Source organism: Ursus arctos, unplaced genomic scaffold, assembly GCF_023065955.2.
Source record: "Ursus arctos isolate Adak ecotype North America unplaced genomic scaffold, UrsArc2.0 scaffold_26, whole genome shotgun sequence".
Taxonomy (NCBI): Eukaryota; Metazoa; Chordata; class Mammalia; order Carnivora; family Ursidae; genus Ursus; species Ursus arctos.
In genome coordinates, this window is record NW_026622941.1 from 4,418,990 (window position 1) to 4,446,697 (window position 27,708).

Here is a 27,708-nt window from a genome sequence, read left to right on the forward strand (position 1 = left end):
GGCTTCCTCCCTGACCGGTCTCACCCACAATGCCCCATGCAGACCAGATGGGCATCCTCCCGCCCCGAGTATGAGCCTGTCACCCAGCAGACCCAGACAGCAGAGAGGGGAGGGATGCCCTCAGCCCCGTGGGGGTCCTGTAACTTCAGCGTCTTAAGAAGGGGAGCAGCAGCAGGGGCCTGGGTGGCTCAGTCCTTAAGCATCTGCCTTCAGCTCAGGGTGTGATCCTAGGGTCCTGGGATCGAGCCCCACTTCGGGCTCCCTGCTCTGCTGGGAGCCTGCTTCTTCCTTTCCCACTCCCCCTGCTTGTGTTCCCTCTCTCGCTGGCTATCTCTCTCTGTCAAATAAATAAATAAAAATCTTAAAAAAAAAAAAAGAAGGGGAGCAGCAAGAAGCACCAACCACGGGACCCGTTGTGTCACAGACGACAGGTCCTGGGAGGCAGGCAGAGGCCTGTTCAGTGGGATGATGGTGTGGAAGTGAAGGGCCTTCTACCCCGGCAGGAAAGCGAGCAGAGGCTCTTCCTTTCTAGGCTCTCCATGGGAGTCCTTGAAATATGTCCTGAAGTCACCCCCACCCTGGCCGGGGCACGAGTCCTCCACCAACTCTGCGTCCTGTGTTGGCCCACGTCCCCCCTAAGGGATCCCAGCCAAGCCCCATGGGTCCCCAAGGGAAGTACCAATGCCTCAGACAACACCCCGGGGCAGCACAGAGCCTCCGGAGCAGCCGGCTCTCCCCCCGGCCCCGTTCTCCCATAGCCTGGCATAGCTCCTGGGAGGCTGGGAAAGTTTTGATTATTAACACAGCCAAGCAGCTAATTAAAATAATAAATTAGGGAACAACATTTGCAGGCGTGATGGGAGCTATAAGGAGTCGTGCAGGAAACGGGAGGGAAGAAAAGCATTTCTTAGGCACCACGTAGGGAAGCCGGATCACATTTTCTTTTTAGGGTCAGGGAGGAGGCATGAAAGTGTTGGCATGTCTGGGTCCTGACCCAGAGCTATACCCAAGGGGGCCTCCCCTGTCCAGTGAGATGGTCCCAATCAATACTGGGTTAATCGAAATGCAAGGGGTGGGGTGGAGTCAGGGATAGGGGGATGGTGAAGGATGAGGGGTCAGGTGTGGGTTGAGTGGTGGGGGCCGGGGAACCAGAGGCGGGGCACAGCCTGGGCACAGGAGCTGAGTATCTATTGTGGTGCTTCCTAAGTCTCTCATAGTCTGCATGTCTGAAAGCCCACACCATGGAAACACCCTAATTCAGGTTCAACCTTGCACCTTGAGGACATTTTGGATTCCAAGTAAGCATCAAAGCAGTGGGTCTACGGCTGTGATTATTGGTCTCCTCTCCATAGATGGGAAGAGCACTGGACTTTGAGTCAGAAAACCCAGAAGTGACAGGGGATGCTGCCAACCCCGTGAGCCTCAGTTTCAGCTCCACAAAACGGGACTGGAGATATTAAAGGGTGGTTGTAAGAACCAACGCAAAGTGTAAACTGATTCATGACCTTCGAATTGTGCAAGCACGGCACGGCTGACTGGGAGGCGGGGAGACAGGGTTTAAGGTCTCGTGGAGACCGCCCGGCCTGGTACGTGACCAGCACCTGCACCCTGCCCACGTCAGGGTGGAGGGAGGGGCCGTTCGCACCATCCCACTGCTCTGGGTTTGGAAACTTCGCAATGTAACCCATTAGGGCTGTGACATAAATCTGGTGGGTTGTAACCTGCATCAAAAAAACAAAACAAGACGCCACAAAGTACAAGAGAAAATAGATGGCATTGTGCACAGTAAGGGTAAGCTCGGTTTTCTGAACAATTCTTTCCATAAGCATTTCTTATGCTTCCACGTATTTCTTACATGGGCCATGATCCCCAGAGTCTTAAAGCCAGTGCTATGGGTACGGAAAGCGGGAACTTCGTCCACTCAGAGAGCTACACACAGTAGCCAAGCACCAAGTGTGTGTCAGAAACTGTGCTATGTTCCCAAATGTTCATCTTTAATTCTTACAGGTTTTTTTTTTAAAGATTTATTTATTTGTTTGAGAGAGACCGAGCACATGCGAGTGGGGGGAGGGGCAGAAGGAATCTCAAACAGACTCCCCGCTGAGCGTGGAGCCTGACATGGGGATCGATCTCACGACCCCAAGTTCATGACCTGAGCCAGAAAGCTTAACCGACTGAGCCACCTGGCACCCCTCATTCTTACAGGTTTTGACACTCCCGTTGACCCTACCAAATGAGTGAGGCTCAGTGAGATTAAGTGATTTGGCTAATGTTTTCGTCTGCTCAGGTTACCATGATAAAATCCCATAGCCGGGCGGCTTCAACAACAGAAATGTATTTCTAACTCTCACAGTTCTGGAGGCCAGGAGTCCCACGATAATGAGGTGCTGACTGAGGCAGTGTTGGTGAGGACCCCCTTCCCTGCTTACAGACAGCTGCCGCCCCACTGTGTGCTCATGTGGCCTTTCCTCTGTGCATGCTTATTGAGAGATCTTGCTCTTCTCTACTGGGAAGGCCACCAACCCTCTTGGATAAGGATCCCACCCTTCTGATCTCATTTAACCTTAATTACCTGCTCAAAGCCCTGTCTCCAAATATAGTCACATTGGGGTTCAGGACTTCAACGTATGAGTTCTGGGGGGGGGGTCACAATTCCCTAGCAACTCATGTCCCATGGCAAATAAATAAGATCTGAATTTGAACCCTGACTTGAGCCCGAGTCTTCCCGGCATGCTCTGCTGTCTCACTAATCCACGTATGCCCCAAAGACACTGTGGAAGAGGACAGGACTCGGAGCTGGTGGCCTCGTACTAGGCTTAGGGGTGAAAGAGAGCTGGGCTCCAGCTCTGGGTCCCTGGGCATATTGCTCCCCCGTTGCACAGCGGGGCTCTAACAGAGCTGTCTGGGGCTGCGAGGGTGCTGGCATGATGAGACAGAATGAGGCAGCTGAAGGCCTGCCACGGAGGAAGCCAGCAACAGAAGTACACGCACCCTAGGGACACCGTCCGCTGATGCGTTCCAAGCACCTCAAACAGTGCCTAATACATATCAGGGATGGAGTTGTCGATTGTGTGATTACTGACCAGAATGCCGGGGTGTAAGCGCTAGCTTTCTTAATCACCACTGTAAGACTTCAGGCAAGATTCTGAACTGGGCGAGACTTTCCCTGCCTGAGGATAATGGCCAGACAGACCCTTGGGGTTGATGCAAGGATCGCATGAGATAATCTGAGGAAGGTTTTAATCCAGCCGTGGCTCGCAAACGCTAGGCATCATAACTGCTGCAAGAAAGGGCTCCTTCATCCTCGCTGTGCTGGGTTGGGACCGAGGTTGGCAAGGTGATGTATGGGGAAGGAACACTGTTTTGGGGGAGGAAGGAAGTTTGAGTGCTCACCCCAATCATACTAGCAAGGGCAGTCTGCCTCTCTGTCTGGTCTCACTGTCTATGTCTGCACAGGGCTGGGGGTGTAGCCGGGGGCGTTTGTGAGCAGGACATTGGCAGCTGTCTGACGGCCGTCCCTGATGCTCTGCAGTACAGTCTAAGAGGAAGATGGAGGGGTGTGAGCGCCGACCAGTGTAGACACCGGCATCGCTGTGTGTCTTGGAAGACGGGCTCCGGTGGAGGGCCAGCAGCTGGACTCTGGGGTGTGTGTGAGGGGAACCCTTCTCTTGTGCGAAGGGACCCTCACCAACACGCCCCGTTCCTATGGAATTCTGGTAAATTCCCAGGGCCTTTGCGCACTGCCAGGTGTGTGACGTTGCGTTCAGCTGTGGGAGGAGATGGGCCAGCAGTCTGTTCTTTATCTACTTCCGAGGAGATCGCAACAGGTCCAGGGGACAATGCGGGACGCCCTTGGACTGAGACTGAGGCCTGAACATCCCCAAGCTGACCGTCTGTCATAAGGTGGATGAGGCTTGGCTGAATGGGTCCTTGGGAAGCTGGTCCATGTCCAGCCAGGCCCCCAGGCAGGAGTATTTTTACCCCAAAGCAGGGAGATCTATACGGGGAAGCTCCCGCTCACTGGTAGCCGCTAGGGTAACATGCTCGCTGCCCATCTGCCCACCACCGCCCCCACGTCCCTCCCCTACCACTCCCAAAGGAATGCGAACACTGAACAGACAGACTCCCGGTCCACGCTGGCTGGAAGGGCACCTGAAGGTGGTCACAGGCGGGACATGCAAGGTCAGGGCCCTTCCAAAGATATTCTGGGCTGAGCCCCTCACAACAGCCTTCTGGGCCCGCCAGCTATGGCCCTCTTTCTTCTGGTGCCCAGCAGGTGTTGTCTACACCTAGTGCCTCCTTCCGTCCCCACTACTCTCCCGAGAGTTCTCTCACTACAGCCACCAGTAAACCGTGTGGTCAAACCTAATGGCCTCTCTCCAGGCCTTAAAATACTCGATGTGTCCTCTCCCTTGAACACCCCTCCCCCGCTCCGTCTCCAGCTTCTGGGACACTGTCCCTCCTGGTTTCCCTCCCACCACTCTGACAGCCCTTCCCTCCAGCCTCCTTCAGGGATGGCTCCTGTCAGCTTGCCTGAGGCTGTCCTGGTGGGAGCACCGAAAGTCTCACATCTCAGGAGCTCTCTCGGTCAGGGCAAATGGGGCTGCTGTTGAGCCTAGACTCACCCCTGACCGCGGGGATGGTCTACACCTCCTTCTCGCTTCTCTCCTCAGTCTCCATAGTGTCCTAGTGGGTCCTTACCTGCTTCTGTGGCTGCAGCCACCATCTGGGTGGGAACAATCCAGACCCGTGAGCCAACTTCCCACAGGGCAGCTCTGCTCAGATGCCTCCTGGCAACTCAAACCCACCATGCCTCCAGCTGACCTCGCTGTCTGATGGCAAACTACTAGTCCTTCTGGTCTACTGCTGCCATGAGGGGCTTCACCACCCACCCAAAGTTCCATGTTTTCTTTCCTCTCAACCAGTTCATGATCTAATTGTACCTCGCAAATCCCCTGACTCTCTCCAAATATTTCGATCCCCTCTGTCACTCCCATGGTGCAGGTCACCACCCTCTCCTGTCCTGATCAGGGCCACGTCTAGAGGGAATGTCAACAGGGGTCATCCCTGGGTGAATATTATGGGTTGATTGCGCCCCCAAAAAGGTTTGTTGAAGTCCTAACTCTGGTACCTGTGAATGGGACCTTATTTGGAAATAGGATCTTTGCAGATGTAATCAAGTGACAATGAGGTCATCAGGGTGGGCCCTCAGCCCATACGAGGGGGGTCCTTCTAAAGAGAAGAAAATGCCACATAAAAACAGAGACATACAGGAAGAATAGTACAGGATGGCTGAGGCCGAGATTGGAGTCGTGCAGCACAAGCCTGAGAATGCCAAGAATTTCCAGCCACCACCAGAATTTAGGGAGAGTCAAGGAAAGACTCTACCCAGAGTCTTAGAGGGAGAATGGCCCTGATGACACCTTGAGTCTGGACTTCCAGCCTCCAGAGTTGTGAAAGGATAAATTTCTGTTGTTCAAACCACCCAGTTTATGGGGCGCCTGGGTGGCTCAGTCGGTGAAGTGTCTGCCTTCGGCTCAGGTCACGATCCCAGAGTCCTGAGATCTAGCCGTGAGTTGGGCTCCCTGCTCAGCAGGGAGTCTGCTTCTCCCTCTCCCTCTGCCCTGCTCATGCTTGCTCTCTCGAATAAATAAAATCTTTAAAAAACAAAACCAAACCAAACCACCCAGTTTACGATACTCCGTTATGGCAGTCCTAGGAACCTAAGACACTGAGCTGTGGGCAATTTTTATTTTCTTATTTATACTTTTCAGGATTTTAGGGATTCTCTGTAGTGGAGACATAGACTTTTATGATTGGGGAAAAACACATTCTTAAAAAAAAAATCCTCACTCAGAGAGGATCCTAAGCACTCTACTGGATTTATCTCTGAGAATCGAACTATCTGCACACACAGCTTACTGATCACATCGGCGTGACTTCATTAGTCCAGTGGCGTCATCAAGCCGGCTTTACTATTCCAGGAATCTCTTGCTCAGGAAGGTAAAAGTTGCAAATAAAATAAGTTCATTGTTCATTTCAGGGACTTTGCAAAGGACATGTAAACATACATCAAAGGATTCGACTTTTTAACAGACAGCATCAAAGGAGTGTCTCCTCTCCAAGGTCTCCCAAAGCCTGGCCTTGCTGTGCCCAGCAATCCTGAACTCCCGTGTCATGCTGGATCCTTCGGGGTCTTAACACACGGCCCCATGTCAAGCAATTTAATTAGTCTTGATGAAAGCCCCTGAACACGTAGATATAACCTATCTTTGCCTTTGCCTTTCTGAGACGTTTCTAACACTCTGTCAAGGGAGGGCCTTGCTTCCCAGGGGAAGCGGGGACCTCAGCTCCGCTCTGTCAGCAGGTGATCTGGTGGTGTTTGCAGGCCTTCTGCAGCTGAAGTGCTGCATTTACCGAACGCCTTCTATGTGCAGAGACTGAGCTAAGCACTTACATATGCCTTCTCAGGGCATCTGCTAATCGAACCGTTAGGAGATAAATTGAGGTACATTAAACATTTTAAGAGTTTCTTTGAGCAGAAATTGATTCCAATCAGGCAGCCCTGAGGCTAGACTGATTCCAATGTAGCAGATAGAAAGGAGCGCTGAGGAGCTTGCACCAAAGGAAAGACTTTTATAGCCGGAAGGGGGCAGGAATAAGGATGTCATACTAGGCAAACAGCAGGCTGGTTATTGCAAGGTTACTTCCCTTTAGGGGGAGGCCGGGGTCTAGCTGGTGGATTAGCTAACTCGTGCCCATCAGGCAATTCCTGATTGGCTGGTTTAAGATGCCATTTCTGGGCGAGCCGAGACTGTAATTAAGTCTCGGTTTCGTGACATGAGGCTTAGCCTTAAGTGACTCCGTTTGGGGCCTTTTGTCTTGTTTCTAACAAATCCCAGGCGGGTAAAAATGATTCCCATTTTGCAGCTGGGGGAAGAGACTCAGCCAACGTTAAGTGGCTTTCTCCAGGCGGCACGGTCAGTCACCAGCAGAGCCTAGCCAAGCCTGCTCTCCCAGCACCCTCCGGCCTCTCTGGGTCTAGGGAGATCGTCATACAAAATACACACATTCCGGTGTCTGCTTATTTTGGGGAACCGATGGTATTCTGCTCCCGATGACCTCGATAACTGCCTCAGGTGGACAGACTCCGCTCCTCCTGGAACACCTCACCGCGCAGGCTTCCTGAGGGGAGTCACTGTGGAGGCCGTTCCCACCGCAGCCGCCCCGGACGACGTGACTTGTGTGTCTCTGCCCCGGGCCTGGAGAATGTTAACCATGAAACGCAAATAGGCTTCGGTGGAAAACAGGCACTGATTTCAGGCAGGCACATTTTCCACAAGGCAGTGGTGTAACAAGTTAGCAGGGAAGGAAGAGGCGGACCCTTTGTACAGCCGGCGGAAACACAAAGCTCGTTGCCACGTTTGCGCATTCTGTCCTTCAGAGGCCATGTGGTCCGACTCCACGCCAACCTGCAGACCAGATTCTTTTCTTCCCCCTCAGTAGCAAATGTACATATTTGCTTTAAAGTAGGCAGAATTTGCCCACGGGTGGTCTTCGATTTGGAAGAAATTAACCCAAGTGGTGACTCACAAGGAAACAAAGGTGGTCTGACTCACTCCGTGCTGGGCCAGGGGATGCGTGTGCAAGATCACTTACCCAGAAGAAGAAGTTGAAGACGAAGAGTAAATACTTCAGGTAGACAATCAGCCAGTCGTCCTGCTCTGCCTTGTAATGGGCCATGGTTGCTGGGCCTGCAAAGAAGACACAGGGGGCTGAAGGGGGCCCCACAGGGAACCACCTCGCCCTTCCCAGAGCCAGAACTCCATCCTAGCCTGTTTGGCCAGGTGGGTCTGAGGCTGTGGGTATGTAACCTGGAGCAAAGATCAAGGAGATGCAAAGGCTATCGGGTGCATATTAGAGGTGAACTGCACAGAATTTTCTAGACCCTTTGGATCTCGGTTTTGCCCTTTTGCCATAACTCTAACCTACAAGTCTTCCTGCAGTAGGAAGTGTTCTTATTCCCATCCCTGTCTCATCAGGGCTGCAGGACACAAATTTACCTGGCATTCTGCATCATTTGAACGGGACCTTTGTGTGCACAGGTGAGGCATGAGCCCCAAATCTGACAGTCCACACTGGAAAGGACATCGGCCTCATCCAGCCCACCATGACCCTCCAAATGAGGAAGCAAGGCAGCAGGCCTAGTTGTGTGGCAGGAAGAAGTACAAGAGCTCTGGAGTCGGACTCCCTGGGTTCAAACCCAGGTCCGCCACAAGATACGCGAGGCTTTGGGCAAGTCATGCAACCTCCCATTCCTCGGGGTCCTCTTCTGTGGCAGAGAGAATAATGATGCCTACATCGTGGGCTTGTTTGGAAGAGTAAATGGGATGATCTATGTGAGGTGCTCAACATAGTCCTGGGCACACAGCAAGTGCTCAATAAATGTTAGCTATTACTAGTAACGTGTGTAGCAGGGATTAGGACCCAGGCCTCCAGCCCCAGAATTCTTAGTGTTTGCCCTGGAACCATGCTTCCTCTCTTTGTCCTGCTGCCCCCTGCTGGAGTCTCTGGGAACCGTGACACCAGTGGGGTGACACTGGCAGGGGAGGTTCACTGTGCCCTCAGTCCTGTACTTTCTGCTTCTCCCAGGCTCCATTTCCCCAGGGCACCTGCCTGCACCCGCACGCTCGCAGAGTAGCTGCTCCTTGAGGAAATGGCTCTCTCCAGGAGACCTCCACAAGCAACGGGGTACTGTTCTTACTCACTTCCATCTCTTTCTCCCTCATTCCCCACCTCCGGCCGGGCCCTCCTTGCCACCGCCGTGCTCCTTTCCCTTGGCCGGTGCTGGGCCAAGCCCATATCATCATGCCTTTTATTTCCCTGCAAGCTCCTGGGCTCCTCAGACAGGGAGAGGAAGAGGGAGAGGAAAAGGTGGCTGTCTTATTTGGGATTTCTATTTGCAGAACTCCAAGAAGGTAATTTAAGAGTTTTATTTTTTTATTTTATTTTAATTTTTTAAATGTTTTTTTATTATATTATGTTAGTCACCATACAGTACATCCCCGGTTTCCGATGTAAAGTTCAATGATTAATTACTTGCGTATAACACCCAGTGCACCATGCAATACGTGCCCTCCTTACTACCCATCACCAGCCTATCCCATTCCCCCACCCCCCTCCCCTCTGAGGCCCTCAGTTTGTTTCTCATAGTCCATAGTCTCTCATGCTTCATTCCCCCTTTCTTTATCCCTTTCTTCCCCTACCGATCATCCTACTTCTTATGTTCCATAGATGAGAGAAACCATATGATAATTGTCTTTCTCTGCTTGACTTATTTCACATAGCATTATCTCCTCCAGTGCCGTCCATGTTGCAGCAAATGTTGAGAAATCGTTCTTTCTGATAGCTGAGTAATATTCCATTGTATATATGGACCACAACTTCTCAATCCAGTCTGTTGAAGGGCATCTCGGTTCCTTCCATGATTTGGCTATTGTGGACAATGCTGCTATGAACATTGGGGTGCATATGGCCCTTCTCTTCACTACATCTGTATCTTTGGGGTAAACACCCAGTAGTGCAATGGCTAGGTCATAGGGTAGCTCAATTTTTAACTTTTTAAGAGACCTCTACACTGTTTTCCAGAGTGGCTGTACCAACTTGCATTCCCACCAACAATGTAGGAGGGATCCCCTTTCTCCACATCCACTCCAGCAATTGTTGTTTCTTGCCTTGTCAATTTTTGCCATTCTAACTGGTGTAAGGTGGTATCTTAGTGTAGTTTTGATTTGAATTTCCCTGATGGCTAATGCTTTTGAACATTTTTTCATGTGTCTGTTAGCCATTTGTATGTCTTCATTGGAAAAGTGTCTGTTCATATCTTCTGCCCATTTTATGATTTGTTTATTTGTTACTCGCGTATTGAGTTTGAGAAGTTCTTTGTAGATCTTGGATACCAGTCTTTTATCTGTAGCATCATTTGCAAATATATTCTCCCATTCCGTGGGCTGCCTCTTAGTTTTTTTGACTGTTTCCTTGGCTGTGCAGAAGCTTTTAATCTTGATGAAGTCCCAGTGGTTCATTTTATCTTTTGTTTCTCTTGCCTTTGGAGATGTGTCATGAAAAAGGTTGCTTTGGCCGATGTCGTAGAGAGTGCTGCTTATGTTCTCCTCTAGGACTTTGATGGATTCCTGTCTCACATCGAGGTCTTTCATCCATTTGGAGTTTATCTTTGTGTATGGTGTGAGAGAGTGGTCAAGTTTCATTCTTTTGCATGTAGCTGTCCAAATTTCCCAGCACCATTTATTGAAGAGACTGTCTTTTTTCCACCGGATGTTTTTTCCTGCTTTATCAAAGATTAGTTGCCCAAAGAGCTGAGGGTCCATTTCTGGGTTCTCTATTCTGTTCCATTGGTCTATGTGTCTGTTTTTGTGCCAGTACCATGCTGTCTTTGTGATCACCGCTTTGTAGTACAGCTCGAAATCCGGCATTGTGATGCCCCTAGCTTTGTTTTTCCTTTTCAACAGTTCCTTGGCGATTCGGGGCTTTTCTGGTTCCACACAAATTTAAGGACTATTTGTTCCAGTTCTTTGAAAAATGTCATCGGTATTTTGATCGGGATAGCATTGAAAGTGTAGATTGCTCTGGGTAGCATGGACATTTTAACTATGTTAATTCTTCCGATCCATGAGCATGGAATATTTTTCCATCTTTTTGTGTCTTCCTCAATGTCTTTCAAGAGTGATTTATAGTTTCTAGAATATAGATACTTTACGTCTCTGGTTAAGTTAATTCCAAGGTAACGTATAGTTTTTGGTGCTATTGTAAATGGGATGGATTCCCTAATTTCTCTTTCTTTGGTCTCATTATTCGTGTATAGAAATGCAACTGATTTCTGAGCATTGATTTTGTATCCCGCCACATTACTGAATTGCTCTATAACTTCTAATAGTTTGGGAGTGGATTCTAATCACATATAGAGTATCATGTCATCTGCGAAGAGAGACAGTTTGACTTCTTCTTTGCCGATGTGGATACCTTTTATCCCTTTTTGTTGTCTGATTGCTGTTGCAAGGACTTCTAGTACTATGTTGAATAATAGTGGCGAGAGTGGGCATCCTTGTCGTGTTCCTGATCTTAAGGGAAAGGCTTCCAGCTTTTCCCCATTGAGAATGATATTTGATGTAGGCTTTTCATAGATGGCTTTTATGAGATTGAGAAATGTATCCTCTATTCCCACACTCTGAAGGGTTTTAATCAGGAAAGGATGCTGTATTTTGTCAAATGCTTTTTCTGCATCAATTGAGAGGATCATATGGTTCCTGAGTCTTTTCTTGTTGATATGATGTATCACGCTGATCGATCTGCGAATGCTGAACCACACTTGGATCCCAGGTATGAATCCCACTTGGTCATGATGGATAATCCTTTTAATGTACTGTTGGATTCTTTTTTTTTTTTAAGATTTTATTTATTTATTTGACAGAGATAGAGACAGCCAGCGAGAGAAGGAACACAAGCAGGGGGAGCGGGAGAGGAAGAAGCAGTCTCACAGCAGAAGAGCCTGATGTGGGGCTCGATCCCATAACGCCAGGATCACGCCCTGAGCCGAAGGCAGACGCTCAACCACTGTGCCACCCAGGCGCCCCTGTACTGTTGGATTCTATTAGCCAGGATCTTGTTGAGGATTTTGGCGTCCATATTCATTAGGGAAATCGGTCTGTAATTCTCCTTTTTGATGGGGTCTTTGCCTGGTTTGGGGATCAAGGTAATATTGGCCTCATAGAATGAGTTTGGTAGCTTTCCTTCTGTTTCTATTTTTTGAAATAGCTTTAGGAGAATAGGCATTATTTCTTCTTTGAATGTTTGGTAGAATTCCCCAGGAAAACCATCCGGGCCTGGAGTTTTGTTATTTGGAAGGTTGTTTATCACTGACTCAATCTCTTCATAATTGATTGGCCTGTTTAAAAAATCAATTTCTTCCTGTTTCAGTCTTGGTAGTTTATAGGTTTCCGGGAAGGCCTCCATCTCTTCCAGATTGCTTAATTTATTGACATATAGCTGTTGATAAAAGTTTCTAATAATCCTTCCAATTTCATTGGTGCTGGTTGTGACCTCTCCTTTTTCATTCATAATTTTATTCATTTGGGTCCTTTCTCTATTCTTTTGGATAAGTCTTGCCAGCAGTTTGTCAATTTTATTGATTCTCTCAAAGAACCAGCTTCTAGTCCTGCTGATCTGCTCTATTGTACTTCTGGTTTCTAATTCATTGATTTCTGCTCTAACCTTGGTCAACTGCTTCCTCATGCATGGATTAGGCCTGTCCCTCTGTTGCTGTTCCAGCTTCTTGAGGTGAGAATATAAAAACTGCATTTTAGATTTTTCTATTCTTTTGAGTGAGGCTTAGATGGCTATGTATTTCCCCCTTAGGACTGCCTTTGCAGTATCCCATAGGTTTTGGACTGTTGTGTTTTCATTCTCATTGGTCTCCATAAATTGTTTAAATTGATTTTTGATTTCCTGGTTTATCGAGTCATTCCTGAGCAGGATGGTTCTTAGTCTCCAAGTGTTTGAGTTTCTTCCAATTTTTTCCTTGTGGTTGAGTTCCAGTTTCAAAGCGTTGTGGTCTGAGAATATGCAGGGAATAATTTCAGTCTTTTGGTATCGGTTGAGACCTGTTTTGTGACCCAGAACATGGTCTATTCTTGAGAATGTTCCATGGGCATTAGAATAGAATGAGTATTCTTTGGTTCTCGGGTGTAGTGTTCTATATATGTCTATGAGGTCCAACTCGTCAAGTATGGCATACAAAGCTCTTGTTTCTATGTTGGTTTTCTGCTCCGGTGCTCTGTCTATTGCTGATAGTGGAGTGTTGAGGTCCCCTACTATTAACGTATTTTTATCTATATGTCTCTTTATTGTGGTTAAGAGTTAGCCCGTGTATCTTGCTGCTCCCCTGGTGGGGGCATATATATTTATAATTGTCATATCCACTTGTTGGATACATCCTTTAAGAATAATATAGTGCCCTTCTGTGTCTCTAACTATAGTCTTTAGTTTAAAATCCAATCTGTCTGATAGGAGAATTGCTACCCCAGCTTTCTTTTGAGGTCAATTGGCGTGTAAGATGGTACTCCATCCCTTTACTTTCAATCTGGATCTATCTTTAGGTTCAAAATGAGTCTCTTGTAGACAGCAAATGGATGGGTCATGTCTTTTTATCCGATCTGCAACCCTGTGGCATTTATGGGAGCATTTAGGCCATTTACATTGAGACTGAATATTGAGAGATATGATTTTAATGATGCCATGTTGCTAGTAAAGTCTTTGTTTCTATAGATTGTGACTTTCTGTTCTGTATCACTCTTGGGGCCGTTTTACTTTTATAGAACCCCCCTTAATATCTCCTGTAGGGCTGGTTTCGTGGTTACTAAATTGGTCAATGACTGGCGATTCTGAAATGTCTTTATTTCTCCATCAATTCTGAATGACAGCCTTGCTGGATAAAGGATCCTTGGCTGCATGTTTTTCTCTGAAAGAGCTTTAAAAATGTCCCCCAACCCTTTCTCTCATTCCAGGTCTGTGTAGACAGGTCTGACATAATTCTGATACCTTTGCCTTGGTACGTGAGAAATTTCTTTGCCCTGGCCGCTTTCAATACTCTATCCTTGGATCTAATATTTGCAAATTGCACTATGACGTGACGTGGCGTAGGTTTGTCGTGGTTGAGCTTGGGAGGGGTCCTCTCTGCCTCTTGGAAACGAATGTTTGTTTCCCTCGCTAGATTAGGGAAGTTTTCAGCTACAATTTGTTCAAATATCTCTTCTAGACCTCTGTTTTTCTCCACCACTTCGGGGATGCCGATGATTCTGACATTGGAACGTTTCATTGAGTCAGTGATCTCCCGCAACCTACATTCTTGAGCGTGGATTTTTTTGAGTCCAGATTCTATTTTAGTTTTCTCTTCTACTAATCCATCCTCCAATTCGCTGATACATTCTTCTGCCTCATTCACCCTGGCCGTCAGAGCCTCTAGCTTTGACTGCATTTGGCTCATGGAATTTTTAATTTCTGCCACATTTGCTCTCATTTCCGCCCTTAGAGATTCTATATTCTCAGTAACATTTTTGTTAATACTTTTTTCAAGTCTACACATCATCTTGACCATTGTTACTCTGAATTCCATTTCTGATAATTTGGTTAAATCCATATCCATTAGTTCTGTGGCAGAGGCCACAGACTCATTGTCTTTTCTTTGTTGGGGGGGTTTCTCCTTCTCATCATTCTGATGAGGAGAGGTTGAGGGGTTGTCCAGAGCCCAAATTATTGACCGGGACCCAGGTCGTGTGCCCTTGTTTTATAGGGATCTTAGGGATGTGGGCTTCTTGATTTTTGAGCCTGCCTTCTGGGGGAGGGGCCTGTCACGTCGATACTCAGGCAACCCTGTTTGGTTAGAGTCTCCGTGTCCCCTGCGAGGGGGGATGGGGGTGGGCACACCGTGAGCCGGTATTTCCAGGCTTTTGTTCTCTGGCAGCTTTCCCTGGCGGTCTGCTGTGCCTCTTCTGAGAGTCAGAGCAGCAGTGGCTGAATCTCAGCCTCTGTCTCAGAACAGAGGGATCGAGGACCGTTCTCCACTGATGTTCTGGCCACTTTAACTCTGTTACTGTTGGTGCTGCTCAACCCTGCAGCGTCCTGCGATGTGCACCCCACACCCGGTGTCCCAGCCCTTACTTCCAGGGCCGGCGCATCTCTGTCCTTTGTGTTTCTTTTCTTTTCTTTTTTTTTTTTTAAAGATTTTATTTATTTATGTGACAGACAGCCAGTGAGAGAGGGAACACAGCAGGGGAGAGGGAGAGGAAGAAGCAGGCTCCCAGCCCAGGAGCCCGATGTGGGACTCGATCCCGGAACGCCAGGATCACGCCCTGAGCCGAAGGCAGACGCTTAACGACTGCGCTACCCAGGCGCCCCTGTCCTTTGTGTTTCTAATACCGCCAGCCGCCAGCCGCCAGCCGCCCCGTGCGCTCCGAAGCTCCGGCCCCCAGTCCGGTCGGGTGCGTTCCCGGCTCACGATCTCAGTCTGCTCTCTCGCGGGTGCCGGTCCGCGAGTCCGCCCGTTTTAAGAGTTTTAGTCTTCTGGTTAAAAAAGGACAAAACCCATTTTTCTCCAATTTTGTCTGAGAGGCAGTGCAGTGGAAAAAAAGTACAGAAGGAGAAAAAAGGAAGCCTACAAAAAAGTGTGAAAAATGGTGACAGATGGGGTCAGCCAGGCGAGTGGAACGGGAGCTGTTACGCAGTCATTCCGCAGGTGGCCTGACAGGAGCTCCACTGGGCCACCGTGGGCCATTAGCAAATGGACAGTTTGTTCGGGGCCTGGCCTCTCCTGTCTGCATCTCTTCTCCCTTTTGCCTGCCCCTCTCCTCCCAACCAGGGCATGCAGAACCATGTTACAACTTCTAGACCTGTAAACCAAGGAGTCAGGACCCTCTAAAGGAAAACTGTAATTCTAAAAAAAGGAGTTGAGGCAGAAGATGGGATTTAACAAGAAGCAGCACATTTCTATTGGTAAAATTTCAGCCACTAGTGGTAGAGAAGACAGAACCACAGAATGTCAGGGTCATGGGAAATGTTGGGCTCATTAAGTCAACCTTCTGCAGAGGGAGTGGGGAAATTAACACTCTCTAAAGCGACATGGCTAATTGGTGGTAGCAGTTCCCCATCCGCCACTGCACCCCCACCATAGGTAAGGCTCTGTGCTGGGGCTGGCAGAGGCCCCAAAGAGGTGTCAGTACCAGCTTGGAGCCAGATGCTTGGATCTGAAAGCTAGACTTGTCACTTATCGGCTGTGTGACCTTGGGTAAGTTACTTAACCTCTCTGTACAGCTAACATTTATTGAGCATCTATTATGTGCCAGGCATGGAACTAAGTGCTTTACATGTGTTATCTTATTCCAGCTTCCCAACAGCCCTAGAAAGTACAGGGTATTACCTATTTGAAAGATAAGGAAACTGAGGCTGAGCTGGGTTACATACCCTGTCCAGAGTCACACAGCAAGTAAGTGGCAAAGTCAGGAGAGAACTCAGAGCGTCTGACTTGGCCCAAGCTCTTACCCACTATGCACTGCTCTCAGGGAGGGGATGAGGAAGGGACACAGACGGCAGGTTTCCTTAGTAATCGTTCTCCCCTTCTGCCTTAGGACTGGAATCCCTCAACTTTGGTGGGTCCTGGCCACCTGGAGCAGACATTTCCCGGCACCCCTTCCTGCTAGGTGCGGCTGGGATAACTGCTGGCAAAGGGCATGCAGGCAGGAGCAGCGTACGCAGCTTCTTAGAGGTCGCATTTTGGTGCATATGTTTCACGTGCATTTGAAAACAAGACACGAAGCCTGCCACTGCAGGGTGTGGAACTCACGTGTGTTCATTAGGCTGAATTTGTTCATTAGCACTTTTCACATCTATATCCTTACTGATTTTGTTTCTGCTTGTTTCACTCTCTGTTCAAAGGGTATATTATGGGGTGCCTGGGTGGCTCAGTTGGTTAAGCATCTGCCTTCAGCTCAGATCATGATCTCAGGGTCCTGGGATCGAGTCCCGCATCAGGCTCTCTGCTCAGTGGAGTCTGCTTCACCCTCTCACTCTCCCTCTCTGCTCCGTCTCTCAAATAAATAAATAAATAAATAAATAAATAAATAAAATCTTTAAAAATCAAAAGCAAAAAACAACAAAAACCCAAAAGGTATATTACAGATTCCCACTGTGACTATGAATTTGTTTCTCCTTCAGTTCTGCTCTTTTTGCTTCACATATTTTGTAATTATTTTATAGAATGCGTACAGATTTGGAGTTGTGATATCATCCTGGTAGAATGATCCCTTTGTCATCAATAAATGTCATTCTTTATTTCTGATAATTAGAAATATCCTTAGAGTGAGGAGGGGGCATGTCTCTCCTCACCCTTTCCTTCTTCCTGTTGCCTGGAAGGTTGATGAAAGGACTGCAGCTCAAGCAGCCACTTTGAGCCATGAGTCGAAAAGGGCAGAGTCATCAGCTTAGAAAAGCCTGGGATCTCAGACGATTTTGGAGTGCAGTCTTTCTCAGGGAAATCAGCAATCACAAGTGTCCCTTCTTTCCAATGCAAAAAATGCTCCTTTACCCAAGGCCTTCTGCTTCCCTAGCCTTCTCATTTGAAAATATCTGCCTGTTCCTCCCCTCTCCTGGATCCCTAACCCACTGCCATCCTGCACTGATGCCACTCTGCCACAGGTGAATCCTCATATCACTGGGATCTCTCCCAGCATGTGGCACTGTGGCCCAGCCCCTGACCCCTGGCTTCTGGGACATGCCCTCTCCTGCTCTCCTAGCCTTTCCTTTGCACGTCAATCTCCAATAAGGCTTCTTCTTCCTCGCCCCGGGGTTGTTCCCTTGCTGTCTCTTAATGGTACTTACTGCCTGTCTATAGGTGTCTGTGCCCTGCTCACCATCCCTGCTGCCACTGGTCCAGTTCAGACCTCGCCATCTCTTGTACTGTAACACTAACTTCATAACTGGTCTCCAGGAATCCCATCAGTCCCAGCCCATCTGACAGGGGACTCTCTGAAATGCAAGTCTCATCACGGATGGCCTCACTGAACAGCCTCCTGTCATTGTGCATCGAATGCCTTTAACTCTATTGCTTAGTGACCTGGGACAGGTGGACAGGGAGGGCGAAGCCACCAGCCTCCTAGGAGGGTAGGCACTCTTAGCCCACTTGCCAGGTGGTTCTGGATGGGACCCTTGGCTGACGGACAGCTGTCCTCATGGACACCCCTCTCCAGGACCTTGTTTTCCCTGGCCTCCCCTGTGGTTAGAGAGTAATACATGGGGGAGGGGCAGGAGGGGGAGGGGTGGTGGGAGTGGGAATGGCCACAGTAGCCCCTGGAGAGGAGAAACGCAAACACACGCTACTTGACTTGCCAGGAATGGAGCAACCAGGGCTTCAGAGCCTCCGAGACCCTGTTCCCTGAGCTCTGAGGAACGTCTGAGGGTTTGCGGGAAACAGACTACCTTCCTAAGTGGGTTTAATTTCTGTCCAGGGAGTCGGGCTTCCTGAACCAATGTGAGGAAGTGTCCCTAAAGGGCAAGAGGCAGACAGTGGGGGCAGGCAAGGCAGAGACACCTCGCGCCCCCGGAGGAGGGTGTCGGCACTTTGTCATGGGGTCCTGGACTAGCCTGAGTACAAAGAAGAGGAGATCATGCCTCCTAGAGCCCTGCGTCAGCCAAGCTGATCTCTTCTCTGGCCTCTTACAAGACCCGCTGCCCCTCCCTCCAAGCCGTGGCTCTGCTGTGCCTGCCTCTGGAGCACAGGCTCCTTGCTGCTTCTCCAAGGCTCCAGGCTCAGCAGGGTCCCCCCAGCACCGAGGATGGCCGGCCCCACCTTCCCTGCCTGACCCCAGTGACCACTGACAATAGCAATGGGTTTGGGTCCTTTTCAGTGCCTTTTTAGTCTTCTAGCAAGCTGGCTGGTTGGACTTTGGTGCGCCCGTGGCACCTGCTGCCCGAGACAGGTGTGGGGGTGCGGCTGAGCTGCATGCGGAGGTGGGACTCTCCGGCTCTGCCCCTTTCTAGCTGCCTGCACTCAGGCTCCTTACTTCCCTTCTCTGGGTGTCTGTTTTCCCATCCACAGGGCAGGGCGGTGGTTTTCCTGTGCAAGTGTCAGAGTTTTCTGGGGTGGCTAATGACCCAGCTTGCCCAGGACTGACCGAGGGATTTTTCAGAATATTAGACTTTCAGTGCTAAACCCAGGTCACCCCAGGCAAGCCAGATGGTGGGTCACCGTACCCCCAGGTGCTGTTGCTGCTGCCGGTCTGAGGACCATAACCCTGCACCGTGATTACCCTTTGCATCTGAGTGGGTGGGCGTGGAGCACGGGTTGGGCGTGCCCTCTCGCACCGAATCCACATTTGGGACGGCGGCCCTGCCGAGATGTCAGAGCTTTCCCAGACAGCCTGGTAGTGCAGCTTCGAGGTGCTTGTCTCTCCAGACCAAGGCTCTGAGGGCAGAACAAAGCTGGCAGTCAAGGGCAGCCAGACGCCTGGGGACTGCTCATGGCACAGTCAGGACCCACGCCGCAGGATTCTCAGAACAGCAACAGCACACGCCTTGACGGCGACGTGACAGATCTGGGGGGACTTTCATCAGGCCAGATGTGTAGAGTCATGAGCCGTGAGAACTGGGTATTATTATCTCTTCTACTGCCACGCCCTACCCCGGCCCGAGGGAAATGAGTCTCACAGTGCAGAAAAGATGAAGGGTCTGTGGAAAGAGCGCAGTGGGTTGGCCAGATGTGTAGGAACTCGTATTGCACAGGGCAAGGCTCAGCCAGGGTGAGCACCCGGGAGCCGAGTGGAGCCCCCTGGGGATGGATGGGGGTCAGAACTGAGTCCTTTAATGGCGATAGATGGCAGGGAGTGGAGTGCTTGGGAGCAGACTGTCAAAATCACAGGTGAGTATGGCGGCACCGTCAGCCCCTGGGCCGGCCCCATCCTCCACTCATTCAACAAATGTGCACGGAGTCCCCACGATGTGCCAGGAGCAGTACTCAGAACCACTGGAGTGAGTCCTGCGGGGGTCACAGCAATGGTGGGGGTGCGGCACAGGCATGCCAATCACCTCTACACCCTGATTGTGGCACACGGGTAGTGGCAGTAATTCTGCCGCACTGGGATGATGGTGGGGGAGGGGGCATTTAATCTCGCCCTTGAGGACAGGCAGGGTCACCGAAGGCAGAACAGGAAGGAAGGCTGCTCAGGCACAGGGGACAATGTGATGTGAGCCAAAGCCTGGAGGTTTGGCTGGGCACCGTGGCTGCAGAAAAGGGTAGAAAATGAGGTTAGGGGCCTGGGGACAATCCTGCTGGCCACACTTGGTTGTGACTTTTCCCTTTTCCCTATACCCTCTGCTTCCGGGATCTCGCCAACCTCTTCTCTGTCTGCTCCCTTTTGCAAAAGCTCAGGTTGGGGGTGCCCTCACTCTTCATTTCCTATGGGGTGAAAACCCCATGTCTGAGGTGGGGGAGGGGGCTCTCGGGGGAGCTGAGTGATTCTAAAATAAACACAAAACCAGTGTACGTTTGCTAGAGAGAAACCAGACCCCACCCCTCCCCCGCCCCTTCCGCTCAGTAAGAGCCAGTTTCCAGCTCTGGGTTCCCGGCCCACAAGCGGCCATGCCTCCAGGATGGACAACAACAGTCGGAGAGGAAAAACACAATCTAAGTGGTTGAATTTATAACTCACTTTAGGCTCCTAATGAAACCTGGTCAGAGTCCTGCATAGCGCGGTTCCTTCCCCCACGCAGACAGCTTTGCCCTTCTTTGTCCTTGCCTTTCTCTCATTTAATTTCCACATGCCGGACCCGTTTCCAGTGGGTGGACGGTCCCTCGGAAGCAGTCAGGAGAGTGGGTTTTCTTTGACCCTCTGAATGGGTTAGCTGAAAGATGCCAAAAGGGTCCCTAGCTTGGCCCGTTTGAGAACTCCTGGCCAAGCCTGGGGTGGGGGTGGGGTCCACACTGGGGCCAAAGTCACGCTGCAGATGGGTAGCAGGGGAGGGACCCCGTCTCCTAACTCCATAGCCACCAACAAGATTGATTGGCTGATACAATAATAATAATAATAATAATAATGAAACATTTACTAAGTGCTAACTACATGCTAGGCACTGAGCTACACGCTGTATGTGCGATAATTAATTTAATACTTAAAACCTGATGGTGTCCTACCCCTTTCACAGAAGAGGAAACCAAGACATAGAACTAGAACGTGGAGAGGCCTGCATAGCACGGATGGAGATGTTTTAGCTTTGTCCGGGCAGCTCTAGTTTTGGCTTCTCGTAACTTATTTCAGCTCAGTGGCCTCTGGTTGAAGCTGAGAATGTGGGAGGCATCCCTGGGCAGAGACCCCAGGCGGGGTCTGCGGGAGGTGGCGGGCCAGCATTCCTGGGTTGGGAGTACCATCCTGGCTGTCACCACCAACGTACCAATTGCTTGGGGGAACCCTCTGGGGGGACCACCTTCTCCTCCCTGGTCCTCCATCTCCTCGACTTCGAGGCTGGGGAGCCGGCAGCTGCTAGGGTGACAGTGGGGCACGGGCTGGCCTGGGGCCTCTGAGCCACCACCAGCTGCTTCTTTAATATCACCATATGTGTCATGTGCAGGTAAATGAACATGGGCCACTCTTCTGGACCAAACAGAAGGTTGCTAACTATGGCGTCTTGTGGACGGTGCCGTAGGCGGACCCCGAATTAAGATCCTAGCACTAAGAAGTTTCAGTCTGTATGCTCAGAGAGAGATGTTTTCCTGAGTACATGGGTTATATATTTTTTTAACTCATGTGCAAGTGCCAGCACGCATTATGTGGATCTGTGAGGGCTCCACTCATAACCTGAAGCAGGTGGTTTGGTTTTTGCCTTGTTCTCCACATTTACACATAAACTGCGTTTTGGACTGTCTGCCTGGAGATGGGTACCACCCTTTGGTATGTTTTCCTGCGTCTTTTTGTAAATTGCAGCCTGCTCCATGAAATGAGGACCTCCCTAGTGCTTCTGACAAGAATCAGTGAACAAATAAAGATAGTACTCGTCAGCAGGTTAGAAGGCTGGGTAGGAATACCAGCTATCACCTACACCAGTGTGACCTGGGCCTCAGCTTCCTCCTCTGTGAAATGGACCTGATGCTGGTCCTGGTTTACACCTACTGTCTAGGCATGATTACTGGTAGGGCCCTGTTTCATGGAAAAAATATCCCAGTGTAGGTGTTCAATCCTGGCTCTTCGCCACCATCTCACAGTGCTTGTCAATGATATTTAGTATTCCCCGAGCCTCCGAATTTCTCTGCCCCCGTCCCCTTCACCTGCTGCAGGTTTCGCCCCATGCTCTTAGACACAGGGGCACCCGCCTCCGTTCATCGAGCCTAAGGCATTGCCCTTCTCTGCATTATTTGCTAAAATCCGAGCTCAGTTCTGTACCCTGAACATCCACACGGCACCCGACACACGCGTGTTCGCTAGATGTTGAACGAACGAATGAGTGGATGAACACAGGTGCTAACGGGCCACGGGAAAGCTCCCGCACTCTTTAAGAGCCATGGACCTATTTCTCACATCGTTCCCCAGGACACCTGAGTCCAGGGTGATGACAAGGAGAGAAGCACAACTCACCCCATCCCTTCTGTGTCCTAAACCTGCACGAATGGTGGAGCACAGGGCCTCCCAGGGAGCCTGCAGAAGCCAGCCCAGCCACTCGCTCTGTGTCTCCCCAGAGCTTTCCGCGTTCCCTCCACATCGTCCCCTTTCCCCTTGTCTTCCAGTGCCAGCCTCAGGTGAGAAATGCAGACCTTGGTCCAGGGTAGGCCAAAGTAGAAAATCCTTTCGAAAAACATGCAAACGAGGCACAAACAGGGGCAGGATGGTCCCTGCTGGTGGGACACCCCGGGCACACCGTCAGGTGCTTCCTCATGCAATCAGACAAGAAACCACAGCAGGAGGAGCGGCTTTGACAGGTTTGGAAGGTGAGCGTGCAGGGAACCCCCTCTCTGAACTGCACACCTTCTTGTCCTTGCCTTCATCCCAGCCCTTCAACATGACTGTCCAGGAGGGGCTGGGAAAACCCAGAGCCCCCGAGGCCCACCCTGGTGGGATCTCACTTCCGACCACGTGTGACTTCCTCCTTACAGCACTCAGCAGCTGCGAGAGGTAAGAGTGTGTGTGCACCTGACCTGAAAGGACCTTAGTAAATAAATGCCTGATGCGAGGGAGGCAAGTCATTCTGCCTGTGTTTCAGAAACATAGGATTACCTAGTCATGGAGACAAGGTGTTTCAGGGCCTTAAGAAGCCACCTCTGGCCCCCGCGCCCCTCCTAGGCTCCCTGGCTGGGAGTTGGAAGCCCCAGCCCCCTGCAGTGGCCGCCAGTGAAGAGGCCAGGTCTCTCATTGAATGGTTTCAGGTGCTGTCCCCTCTACTTTATAACCGAGGGAGCCAAGGCCTCTCTGGCAGACCCAGGGACCCATTGCTGGTGTTGTTGGTGTCCAAGTCAAGACCTCTCAGGTCTGGGTTTTCATCAGACTTTTAGGAAAGGAAGAAAGTCACCTCCAGCTGGAGTTGATTTCTCTGTCCAAGCTTGGCACTTGGAGCACGGAGACACCTCCATGAGAAGCCTCTCACGGCAAGGACGGAGGTCTCAGAGGTGTCCCATTCAGGAGCTAGGTGGTAAAGAGCCAGTGCAAGAGGAAGGCCCCAGAGCCCAAGGTGTTGGGGTTCAGCAAAGGGGTGGCTCAAAGGAATGTGACGAAGACAGGGAAGCGACATCACTCAACTCCAGGGGGCGCTGTACACATCAGGGGCCCCATAAGTGGCTGCCCCAGGAGTTGTGCAGGGCACGTCTATGCAGGTGCTTACAGCTGCCCTGACAAGCACCCAGCTGCCTTCTCTCTCTCATTCTTTGCTGGGACGGGGTGTCCTCCACCTGATGGAGCCACTGGGTGAAATCTTGACTTTTCATTTGCAAACGGAGCCTGGGCAGCACAAAATATACTGGGTGGGCAGCACTGGGGGGCTGCTGCAACTGACAACCTCCCACCCCCATGGACCTTTTTAAACATATAAGTCTCAACTCTGATCTGCGGATGCTATCCTCCTCTTTCTTCTAGAGAATGGGAGGTGGATTAAAACTGATTTAAGTCTGATTTCTAAGATAGCCAGGACTGTTAGTGGTCTATCAAAAGTTGTTACCCCCTCCCAAACGGAGTTGCGGGTGGGTACGCGGCCACCTCACTAGCAACCACATTTCCACGGGCCTCTCAGCGGCTTGATCTTGCCGGGTGGTAGTTCTTGACAATGGGATGTCAGCGGAAGGGCCACATCCAGGCTTGCCCCTGGGAGTGGGACCACAGATGTCCCTGAAACCTAGCTTCCAGCGCGCAAACAAGCACAGCCCTCCAGAGCAATGGTTCTCCAACTTTAGGGCACATTTGAATCACCTGGAGGGCTTTTATAGCCACAAGGAGCTGGGCCCCAGCCCGAGATTCTGATTCCGTAGGTATGGGTGATGCCTGAGAATTTGCATTTCCACCAAGTTTCGGGGGAGGGGGGCGGCTACTGATGCTGCTGGTCTGGGAACCACACCTGGAGACCACACCCTGCCCTTGGGGAGGGTAGAGAGACAAGAGGGCAGGAATCTGGATCCCTGTGTGACTGTGGAGCGGAACAGCTGGCCTGCCCTGGGCTGTTACAAGAGAGAAAGAAACTTCTTTTCTCTGAGGCCAAGCTTTTTCTCTAACTGAATCCTGTCTGCAGGAGTCAGAGTCTTCTCTGTACGTATGATGTTCTCCACGAGAGAAGAAAGGAAGACCCACTGTAGCTCCCTCTCTAAGAGCAACGAGGGGTCCCCCTGCAGACTGGCGCCCAGAGCCAGGATGCGATGGCAGGTAGAAGGCTCCCAAGCCTGACCTGGCGGCCACGTGCACTACCTCCCTAGTCCCACGTGGCCCTGCATCCTGTCCCCTTCTCAAATCATTGCCAGACCCTTCTTCTCTTCACCACCGGGACCTGAAGCTTCACTCCCCTGTCCAGTCATGGTGCAGCCCCGCCCCCCACACTCCAGCTGCCCCCTCCCCTCTACTCATCCCAAAGTCACTTCTTTTTTTTTTTTTTTTTAAAGATTTTATTTATTTGGCATAGAGAGAGACAGTCAGCAAGAGAGGGAACACAAGCAGGGGGAGTGGGAGAGGAAGAAGCAGTCTCCCAGTGGAGGAGCCTGATGTGGGGCTCGATCCCAGAATGCTGGGATCACGCCCTGAACCGAAGGCAGACGCTTAACGACTGAGCCACCCAGGCGCCCCCCAAAGTCACTTCTGATCGCCAAAGCCAGAGGCAGCTTCTCCCTCCTCATCCGCCTTCACCTCTGCTGAATTTGAAACCACTCAGCGCACTGCATCTTCCTTTTGAAGCTCTCTCTCCACTGCAGGTGTCACAGCCCCACCCTCTCCCAATCCTTCCCCCGTCTCCAATTTGCTCTGATCTGCACATCAGGACACTGAGTCTCAGACCCTCTGCTCTCCTCAGTCTCATTGGCTGGGTCCTCTGTCGCGCTCCTTTAGTTAAAGGCTGGTGCTCCCTCCGGGACAAGGTGGGGACCATTCTTTGTACTTTGCCTCCTGGCTCTCCTTTCAACCTCACTCACACCCAGCTCCGCCTACATGGCCCAAGCTGACCACTCTCAGAAACCTGCTGGGCCCTAGGTTCTCTCACGTGGCCACAGCTCCCTGACTGCTGGCTGGGCTGAAACTAAGTCTCTCTCCTACCGACCTGGCCGTCTGGTATCCCTGACACTCCCATCCAGCCACCCATCCAGGGCACCAATCTTCCAGATTATGTCCCGCTCCTCTCTTTTTCAGTGTCACCACTTCCTGCCCCAACTCTTACCACTGCAGCCAGCTGTCCCCCGTCTGCTGCCCTCCTCCATCCACCTCTAATGAATCCACTCACTGTGCTCTTCCGTGCCCGCCCGCCGTAGGCCTACCCCTCCCTTACCGTTGCGGGGGTCTGGTTGGTGCTCCATGTATCTCTTTTCCCTTCTGAGATTAACTAATTAATAATCTGTTAATTCACCAAACACTGGAGGCCTGGCTGTGTGATGTAATGGGCCGGAGATTAAAGAGAAGAGAATGAGTGAAGCAGGCCCTGACCTCAGAGAGCTCACAGCGGGGGAGACTGTCACATCAGCAGCACCCAACACAATGCGTGAAGTTCAGAGAGAAATGCATGCGTCCAGGGGTGAAGCGGAATGACGAGTGAGAGTTCAGGCACAAGTAGGAATTTGGCAAAGCAGGTGACAAAGCAGCCCTGTGCCAGGCTCTAAGTTCTGGACTTTATCGTGAAAGCAATGAGTACCAGTGAGCTCTCTGATTCAGGGAACGAGAAAAGTAGAGTCACTACTTACGAGGTTAGATTAAATAAACCCAAATGGTTTAGCAGGTTATAAGCCAGATGCTGGGGTTCGGGAACGCCGTGGAGCCCGGGCATCTGAAGGGAGAACCAGGCCTGTGTCCGGCTGATTTGTTGGGGCTCTGTGAGGCCGCAGGGGACACCGTGCTGTCTAGGACGGTCAAGGGCGGGCCAGCCCAGCCCACAGTCTGGCCAAGCGGCTGCCCAGGCTGCCTACCTGCATTAGCGGACCGGGCTAGGGGAGCAGAGGAGCCGACGGTGAAAAGGAAAACCCTAAACCCAACGAGCAAAATCTCCGCCTCTCCGAACAAAGAGCACAGGGTTTTAATTTTGACACGTTAGGTCTCAAAGACACCTTTTAAAAAGAAAAACGCATTGCCTAATATACTTACTGCTCCCTCTAAAAACCAGCTTAATTATAGTGAAGAATACAGTCTATAATTTTTCCCACACACGGAGAGGGATCTATATTATAATTTCCCCGATCTTCGCGAATGAACGGATGTTTGATTTCCATCCAGAAAGAGCTGCTCTTTCATCACCCACGTGGAGACATGTGCTCGAGGCCCTGTCTGGGCGGGGGCTGCTGGGTCATCACCCCCAAGGGAAGGCTGGCACTTGGCATGAGGGGGATTTGGTTGGGAAGTGTGTGAGCTCCTAGAACCCAGGAGGGGATGGGCACTAAGGGTGGTCCTCCCTTCCCATGATTCCCAAACAAAGGGAAATCACCAAAGGGATGCTAGGAATGTCTGCTGACACCCAGGGATGATATTTATTACAGATGGGGTTTGGGGAGGGGGTGGGCAAGCAGAGACCCACGTGTCAGGGGGTCTAATTCAGGATTTCCCTCACTACTTGTCAGCACTTTGGGCAAGTCACTGCCTCTCTCTGTGCCTCAGTTTATGAGAAAGTTGGTGTTCTAGCGGTACATTCTTTCAAAGAAATTTGTATGTAGAACCTAACATGTGAAACAGATCATAGCTCCTCTGGCTGAAGGGGTGCGCTAATTAATCCCCGGGAACCCCCCAGTCAAGCCCGCCTGATCACTGTCTCCCCCATCCCCCCATCCGAAAGCCGGAACCACAAAGAAACCCAGCTCTAGCACTCTAGGAGACCAAGACGCGGCCATTAGCTTTTTTATTCTTTAATGGCATATTGTCCCCCATACTTGTCCCCAGTCAGAAGAAGCAAGGGGAGAACTGCTGGGGTCTACATCATAGAAATTTATATCCCATTATCGTAGACTCACAATATCTTTTTGGAAATGAAAGTGACCTCTGAGATCATGAGAAACCCTTCATTTTATAGACGGTTCCATTTCTGCTGACCCCCACCTGGCCCCAGTTCCACCTACTGTTTTCCTTTTTTTTTATTGAGAGAAAATGCACATAACATAAAATTTACCATTGTAACCATTTTAAAGTGTACAATTCAGTGGCCTGATGGGCATTTACAGTGCTGTGCAACCATCGCTACTATCTAGCTCTGAACTTTTCATCACCCCAAATGGAAACCTTGTACCCACTGAGCACTCACTCCTCACTCCCCCTCCCCCCAGCTCCTGGAAACCTCTACTGAGTTTCTCCATGGATTTGCTTGCTCTGAATACTTCATATCAATGGAATCATACGGTATACGACTTTCTGTGTCTGGCTTCTCTCACTTAGCATAATGTCTTCAAGGTTCATCTGTGCTTGAGCATGGATTAGTACTTTATTCTTTGTTATGGCTTTATAA

The 27,708-nt window shown here is 50.5% G+C and overlaps 1 protein-coding gene across 6 annotated transcripts in view; it reads right to left on the bottom strand.

Annotated features, from left to right (window-relative positions):
• The window catches only part of TSPAN11 (tetraspanin 11), a 78,506-nt gene that overhangs the window by 36,774 nt on the left and 14,024 nt on the right, over positions 1-27,708 (bottom strand). For all 6 annotated transcript variants that reach the window (XR_008961590.1, XM_057318976.1, XM_057318975.1 and 3 more), the window contains exon 2: positions 7,660-7,754. Coding sequence is in view for 5 of the 6 variants with exons in the window: in XM_057318976.1 (XP_057174959.1) it covers positions 7,660-7,743 (84 nt within the window). In the remaining variant the exon portion in view is untranslated. The remainder of the gene's footprint in view (positions 1-7,659; positions 7,755-27,708) is intronic.